This window comes from Amphiprion ocellaris, chromosome 6 (assembly GCF_022539595.1).
Source record: "Amphiprion ocellaris isolate individual 3 ecotype Okinawa chromosome 6, ASM2253959v1, whole genome shotgun sequence".
NCBI lineage: Eukaryota > Metazoa > Chordata > Actinopteri > Pomacentridae > Amphiprion > Amphiprion ocellaris.
In genome coordinates this window covers 25582396-25590528 of record NC_072771.1, presented here as the reverse complement: position 1 = coordinate 25590528, position 8133 = coordinate 25582396, and the positions used below count along the sequence as shown (strand labels likewise).

General features: G+C 42.0%; 1 protein-coding gene across 2 annotated transcripts; it reads left to right on the top strand.

Moving 5' to 3' along the window:
* The first annotated feature begins 2366 nt into the window (after positions 1-2366).
* Positions 2367-7330, top strand: mat2ab (methionine adenosyltransferase II, alpha b). 2 transcript variants are annotated; one of them, XM_023281209.3, is made up of 9 exons: positions 2367-2613; positions 3336-3413; positions 3500-3622; positions 3718-3830; positions 3936-4079; positions 4197-4415; positions 4499-4681; positions 4805-4938; positions 5509-7330. In XM_023281209.3, the coding sequence occupies exons 1-9, from the start codon at positions 2520-2522 to the stop codon at positions 5609-5611; spliced, it is 1191 nt and encodes a 396-aa protein (XP_023136977.1). In that variant the 5' UTR covers positions 2367-2519; the 3' UTR covers positions 5612-7330. The 2 variants fall into 2 exon arrangements, with proteins under 2 accessions (XP_023136977.1, XP_054867131.1); XM_055011156.1 differs by lacking the exon at positions 5509-7330 and having other exon boundaries at positions 4805-4942.
* Positions 7331-8133: the final 803 nt, after the last annotated feature.

Here is an 8133-nt window from a genome sequence, read left to right as displayed (position 1 = left end):
TGAATCTTGCATCATGCTCTTGCGCTTTGAAAAGAAAGTGTCCACCATGCAAATTCATGCTGACTGTACTGCACTGATGCAACACTGGACAGGGATTGAGTTGCTTAGTTTCTAGTGACACTAAACACCGTCAGCCTGATTAATAACAAAGGTCAGGAAATGGAGGTTGTCGTGTGAAGAGGCATGATTCTTTTAGATGTTTTTTTTTAACCAACCAAACTTCAAAACTGAAATGTTTCATTTTTTGTTTCTTTTTGGAAATAAAACAGTATGACTGTGCCACTATGTAATATATGCAAGAGTCCTATTCCATAAATGGTATTGGCTGTCAGTGTTGCCTTTATTACTTCTCTAAATGATAACAATAAAAACTGCCTCACCACTACTCTTATCGTTATCTAATTGGCACAGTGACTTGGTTGATGACCTCAGTTGGAGCATGGTGAATGTGTTACATCTCAGGTCAGATAAAATGTCAGGACTCTTTGCTTTATGACGTAACAGTGAGCTTTGATTGGAATTCCACGGTGTTCGTGAGGTACACACCTTCAAAAATGCTATGTCACAGTGACAAGCAGAGTGCTTGTATTCACAAAAATTCTTGGAAATGGGATTACTCATTGGTGCAAAATGTCAAAACATTCAACAGGAAAAGCTGAAAACATGTACATTGGCTGGCTTTATGAGCGAGTGGTTGGAGTCACAAACTTTGGAACTATTTCCCATCTACAAAATGTTCACCAGATTCTTTTTTGGGGATAAAACAAACTTAACTGAAGGGTGCTTTGAATGAATAGAGTGCTCCTAAAGTGACAGTAGAAAGACTCTCAGAGATACCTCCCTCAGTTTCAGTGTTTGTCTCCTTAAAAAAATAAAACAGCCCAGCTTGGAGCTGAAATCCTGGTCATCTAGCTCTTCTACAAATATTAATTAAACCAATCCGCAGCCTATAAAGGTACGAAATGTTCCCAATTTTAGTTGATGATTATATTACACAACAGGGCCTAAAGCCTAAGAGGGAGATGGGAGCTTTTTGAGTAGAATATAATCAAGTTATGGTGAGATATGATGTCCTCAGCATTTGCTCTTCTCTCCACTGTCCAGTTTGCATTTTGCTGCAAATGTCTTTCCAGGTTAATCTGTTTGTTTCCAAGGAAGAGCATGTCCTGATGTTCCAATGATAGCTGAAATAATATTATCAGATTAATTATCTGGGCACTGGTGTATACCAAACTTTAATAATGGTTTCTAGGAAACACTTGTGTGGTACACTTAAACCTATGATAAAATACACAGCGCATACAGACAGCAGGAATTTTTATATAATACACCAAAAAAAAAAAAAAAAAGAAACAGTTTCATCTTATAGACAAAGCACAATAACATCTGATCAGGTTTAGGGATTGATGTTAATTTTGAGGTTGTTTCAAATGAGAATTATTTTAGTGATAGAACATTTGTGTTGGGGTCTGAAGTGAAGGACTGCTGCACTTATTTAACAAGACTACGGAATGAAGAAATACAAGAAGTATTGGATGTGCGGGTGAAGCAACCCTGAGGGAAGTTTACGATTCTAAATTTTCAGTTTTGTTCTCAGTTCTAACAACTTTAGGACTGGTAGGGATTCTAACCTGAACACTTAATATAAAACGACATGACAATATGTGAAACACTATGCTTTACTGGCATGGATATCAGGTTAATGTTGTCAAAGAAGTATGGAAAAGACTGTTTAAAATTAGTAAATAATAATTCAAAAAACAGCAACAACAACAACACTCAGTGGAATAAATAAAATTAATGCGTAAAAAAAGAGAATGGGGAAAGCAACAGCAGATATGTGTTTTTTGTGTGAGTGCCGTATGTACAATAGGCTATACTGACATAAATGTCATTTTCAGTAGTGTTTTGATTATGTGTTCCCCTTAGTTTGACATGCAGTCACATAGTGTGCTTCAGCGTATGCCAAAAGCATAGAAAACGGTACCAGAATTCGTTGCTTTCACTGTCGTTTTGCTAAGTTTGAGGTCAACAACTTTAACTATTTCTATCTTACATCACTGTGTTTGCTACACCTTTGCGTGCACCGACGGATTTATTACATCAAATTCCCGTCACACACTCCGTTCGACAATTACCACATTTCAGATGTCATAACGTTTCTAAGATAAAAATGTGCTGATCCACGAAGGCTCTAGTGTGATCGTGCCTTTTTGTCACCACGTGGTCGCTGTCAAACTCCGCTCTGCATTCTGTGTTACAGAGTAGCGCCAACCCCCACTCTTTGGGCTCAGTGGTACAGTCCACCTCCTCGTTACGTCAGCACGTCTGACTCCGCAGGATAAATAGTGGAGCTCTGCGCCATGAGGCAAAGGCTCGACGAGCAATACACCGAGAGACTGAGACTGTCCTCTGGGGTAGCCGGGAAAACGCCGAGACGCTCCAAATAACAATAAGAAACACTGAGTTAGCTTTCATAGCAGCGTCGTAATATTATATATTCGCACCAGCCGTCGACAATGATGAACGGACAGATGAACGGCTTCCATAACTCCCTCATTGACGAGGACTGCTTCTTGTTCACCTCAGAGTCAGTCGGAGAAGGACACCCCGGTAAGACTCGACACGCCGGCCTTTTTTTCCCACGTCATATTGTCTCATGAAACAAGCTACATTTATAATTGTGAGTTTGCCTACCGCCGTGTAAATTTAAAATGTAACTCCAGTAAGGAAAAGCGGCACAGACACAGTCGAGGTTTGAACGTTACGGCCTTTTCTGCTACTTGAATGGAGCTGGGCCGGTTTCCAGAGCACGCGCGGTTAGCTAATGTTAGCTAGCAAACCTTTCTTGAAAAGATGGAGCAGTCACTTGTCTGGTCTACCGACAGCCAACATGCCACGGTGTTCGTGTCACACACTCGCCGTAGGCGTTAATTTGACAGTTTTATCACTATTTTAATTTGTTAATCGGTTAACGGTTTTGTTAAGGTGCCGAATCGTCCAAGGCTAAAATCGAGACACGCGGGGTACAGTAGCTGCTTCGCTGGTGTGAGTACCGTGGCGATATTTTGTGTTTAATTATAATCGAGCTCATATATTGTAAGTAGTACAGTGTTTAGAAGTGCATCGTGGTTGTCTTCCGGTCCTCCTCGATGTACCCGCGCTCCTTTACCCACCACATGTGCATCTGATGAAATGGCGACTGTTGAGACTCCGAGCCACTCCCACTGAGCACGAACCGGGCCGGTGGTTTACATCCACGCTGGGTCTGCTGCAGTCCGCTATCGATGCCGGTGTTTAGTCATTTCGTCGTTCTTGTTTTTTTTTTTTTTCAGACAAGATCTGCGACCAGATCAGTGATGCAGTTCTAGATGCTCATCTCAAGCAGGATCCTGATGCCAAAGTTGCTTGTGGTAAGGAAACCGTTATCTCCAGTCAGATATCAATATTCTGTCAGAAAATGCATTCCTTCGGTTAATTATTTTCTTGACTCGTACAGAGACTGTTGCCAAGACTGGGATGATCCTGTTGGCAGGTGAGGTGACATCCCGCGCCACAGTGGACTATCAGAAAGTTGTTCGCGACACCATCCGCCAAATTGGATATGATGACTCCTCCAAAGGTGCGGCGTGTTGTTGTGTTACTGATTTGTGGTTTTTACTGAGTTGTTTGTGGCATGTTGTGATCTTGATCTGTTGCCATGTCTCCGTTGCACAGGCTTTGACTATAAGACCTGCAATGTTCTTGTGGCTCTGGAGCAGCAGTCTCCAGACATCGCCCAGGGTGTTCACGTTGACCGTAATGAGGAGGACATTGGAGCTGGGGACCAGGTCAGTTGTGGCTGTCAGTGTTTAGGTTTACCCCAAGTATAAATTGCTGATTTTGTTGACCTTGAATACACTTTAAATACTGAGTAACTGTCTTTTGCTTTGCAGGGTTTGATGTTTGGTTATGCCACTGATGAGACTGAGGAGTGCATGCCTCTTACCATTGTGCTTGCCCACAAGCTGAATGCGAAGATGGCTGAATTGCGACGCAATGGCACCCTTCCATGGCTCCGACCAGACTCGAAGACACAGGTAGAACTTTCCTCTTTTTTTTTTTTTTTTTTTTTTAAAAACCAAATGGTCATTGTTTTAAATTCTCTCTTTTTGGTATTGGCCTTTGGCTAATTTCTATTTTCACCTTCCTCACAGGTTACTGTGCAGTACCGTCAGGACCGTGGTGCCATGCTCCCCGTGCGTGTGCACACAATTGTCATCTCTGTTCAGCATGATGAGGATATCTGCCTGGAGGAGATGAGAGATGCTCTGAAGGAGAAAGTCATCAAGGCTGTTGTTCCCTGCATCTACTTGGATGATGACACCATCTACCACCTGCAGCCCAGTGGGCGGTTTGTCATTGGTGGCCCACAGGTAATGTCAAAGGGTGTGGTTTTCAGCACCTGTTCAGCCTTTGAGTTGCTTGCATAGGTAACCTCTCTTCTACCTTTTTGCAGGGAGATGCTGGCCTCACGGGACGTAAAATCATTGTAGACACGTACGGAGGCTGGGGAGCCCATGGTGGTGGAGCATTTTCTGGGAAGGATTACACGAAGGTGGACCGCTCTGCTGCTTATGCTGCACGCTGGGTGGCCAAGTCTCTGGTGAAGGCTGAGCTCTGCAAGCGGGTGTTGGTCCAGGTGAGCTGTCATGTTAAACTCCACCGGTTTTCATTTTAGAGAGAGGGGCTGCAAGAGGTTCCTACCTGAAGTTTTTTGTGTTTTTTAATGCTTGATATAATACATCAATGTGTGCTGTATTAGGTGTCCTATGCCATTGGAGTTGCCCATCCCCTCTCCATTTCTATCTTCCACTATGGGACCTCCCACAAGAGTGAGAGGGAGCTGCTTGACATTGTGAAGAAGAACTTTGATCTCCGTCCTGGAGTCATTGTCAGGTAAAGTATAACCTCAGAAGCCCACTGCTACTCAAATAGCAGTTCCTGGCTCCTTTGTGTTTCCCGTGCCTGAGTGTCGTCTTTATTCAGTTGCCCTGCCCAGGATTGAATTTAATCTATTAATTGTGAAACTACAGAACATTTCCATTTGTCCCAGCTGGCATCTTTTGTTTGACCTCTGTTATCAAAAATTGAGTGCCTTATCTCTTCCTACTTAATTACGTAGTGCAGTAGGTTACACGTGGGCATCAGTGGGGCAAAAAGTCACTTACTGGGGCAAACGTGACTGATATCTGGTGTAGTAAAGCCATATAGCTCAGGTAGATAACTGCTGCATTGTAAATTGGATGAGTGTGGTTTCCATCTGCAAGCTGCAGTGTCCTCTTTGGTTGGCAGGGTAAGTGTCGCAGCTTCACGTTTCCCTCCTTATCAGCCAGTCTAACTTTTTTTTTTTGTGTGACTCGACACTCCCCACTGGCAGATTGTGGGGTTATGCCTGTGTGAGTAGATTGTGTGGATCTAAGGTCACTGGGTGTGACTGCTGCTAAATATGTTGATTATGTATTCCAGGGAGCTGGATCTGAAGAAACCCTTGTATCAGAGGACAGCAGCCTATGGCCACTTTGGCCGAGACTCCTTCCCATGGGAGGTGCCCAAAAAACTCAAATACTAAACCTGTTAAGCTTTTCCCCCCAGGCTTGTTGGTGTATACTACAGAGAAGCCTCCAAGGTTCCGGGGTGAAATGCACTTATCTCTCACATAATAATGGTATCATTTAACACATGACTCCTTTCCTCGCTCCACACCTCCCTTTTGTCTTGTTACTGTTTTCTACTGGTTGCAGTATCGTGCTGGGTCCTAGGAGGCATACCTCTGAAACTTGATGTTTTAAAGAATTGAATGGGTTCCATGAACTCATGCACTGTTTAAGTTCATGTTCTCCCATGTCTTGAGGCCCCCCTGCTTCTTGTTGTGATAGACACTGAGTAGTTGCGTGCAGTTGTTCTCCTTTTGGCATTCCACATGTCAGTATCGTCAGTCTTCTATTCAATGTCATGGCGGTAGCATATTAGGCTATATGCGATACCCCTCTTAATTTACTGGTGCTATTGATATAAGGAGTCTGCATGACATCTAAATTTATTCAAGTCCATTTATAAGCATCATTTGATAGTTGGAGTGTCTACTGATCTAGCACTGTCCCCCCAAAAAGCTTAGCTTTTTTCTTAACATTCCTCCTCTGTCAGTCTGGTATACTTATTCCTTGACCCAGTGTTTTTATCCTTTTTGTTAGCTTGGCTTTATCCCCTCTTCTTTGTGGAGGATGCTAGAATGGCACAATTGAATTTCAAGGGTTGTTGCTGTTGTCACTAAAAATGCTATGCATTGCAGGCTAAGGGGCAAGCCAAATGCTAATTATTCAAGCTCTCAAATGAGCTTAAGGCCTCAGATGCCCCTACAGACCTTTGCTGTTTTCTGACGTAATACAGAAAAGTCAGAAGCTGCTATGTCACTGCTCTGGTCTGCAGAGGTATTGGTTATACTTGATGGCGATAGGGAAAATTTCAATTGTTTATGCATTGAAAATCAATTTTAAATTAGTCCTTTTTAAATGTAGTTTCACTTGCTTTTTTATGGTTTGAAGTGACTAAAGGCCCTTTCACTCCTTAAGTTTATTGACGGCAGGTGTAGCTACAGAGAAACCTGAGTACCATCTTTATTCTTAAAGGAGTGTGTTCTTGCCACAGTCTTATTGGCTAGAAATCGAACCTCAACACTATTTATTTGTTCTCTGAAACTCGGCGTGGATACAGAGAAGCTGAGGTTTCAGAAGGCAGCTTTAATCAGACTTGCTTATTGAATCTTGGATTCCGTTTGACTTGATCATTTCAGTGTTTGGCTTGAGGCTCCAGAGTGTTGTACAGAAAAGCTTTGGTCCGCCTCAACAGCAGTGTCACAGGCTACTGTAAATGACTCTTAAAACGTTTTTTATTTTTGGACTGAAGATGTTATTTTTTTAAGTGGGTCAGTTTGGAAATCCCATTTAAAATGTCGGGTGCAATTCTGTGGCTCTTACCTATCCTCATTATTGCGATGGCAACATTTGGTTGGTGTAGTACAGAGAAACCAGCCTTGTTTACATAGCCATGCCACATGAGGGATAGTTTCAAGTTTTGGTTTTGTTCCCTTTTACCACTCGGAAGTCATCCCGTTGGCTACAGTAAGTGTAAGAGTGCCTTTTCTATTTCCTCTACCCCCCTATTTGCTTTTCTCCCTCCCCACCAACATGCGTTCAACTTCCAGAGGAACAAGTAGCTCCTACTGTAATATGCTTCATGTCTAGACTGGGTAGTTTCCTTCTGCTCTGTAATAAACGACTACTCCTTTGAATTTTCTTGGTCTCCTTACTTTACTTGCATATTCATTGTACATATAGCAGAATGCTACCTGTGTTTGTGATGCTTCATTTAAGACAGTCCTCACTGTCAAACAATTGCTTTAAAATTTACCCATTGTTCTGAAAAAGTTTTCAACAACAAAGCAGTGCTCAATGCTTGCACCAGCCTGTATTGCTGTAAATATAATGAAATTTACAATCGACCCTTTCTGTTAGACATTTTGATATCTCACAATAAAAAAAAAAACACAGATGGTTACAGTTCAACACATACATATATATAACAGGTTAATTGGAACACCTAAAAATGTCTGCCTATTAAAGCTTATTTCCACTGATGGAAGTCAGAAATGTAACGCCTACCTTTAGAGGCTTGCATTCATTGTAAGAGCTCGTAAGTGTATTTACCAGACATTTTATTAAAAGGTGATGCCGAGCAGGAGTTCTAAGAATCAAAAATGCAACTTAGTCCGATAAATGAAGGAATTAAATGTAAGTTATGCTGTTTTGTTAAGGTTCACCTTTACAAAATTTCTGCATACTGACTGAACAATGTGTTGTCAACGCATCTGTGTTTTAAGGCAACTATCTCCACTGGAATGAGTGGCATGTTGCTTGACGACCATATATTATGGAAACTGTCTTCTGTCTGTCTAGTTTTCTGGTATGCAAGAAAAACTGCAGGGTATCTGAATAGCTTTCAACATTCATTTGAAGGCATAATAGTTAATGTATAGTGGAATTTCCATCAACACTGATGTGTGAGTTGCACCAGTAAATGCTTATGGACCTCAAG

Excerpts from the sequence above, each read along its gene's own strand:
- mat2ab (XM_023281209.3), top strand. The coding sequence starts at position 2,520 with ATGATGAACGGACAGATGAACGGCTTCCATAACTCCCTCATTGACGAG. Across the intron at positions 3,414-3,499 it reads TGATGCCAAAGTTGCTTGTG|AGACTGTTGCCAAGACTGGG; the intron begins GTAAGGAAACCG and ends TGACTCGTACAG. Across the intron at positions 4,416-4,498 it reads TTGTCATTGGTGGCCCACAG|GGAGATGCTGGCCTCACGGG; the intron begins GTAATGTCAAAG and ends ACCTTTTTGCAG.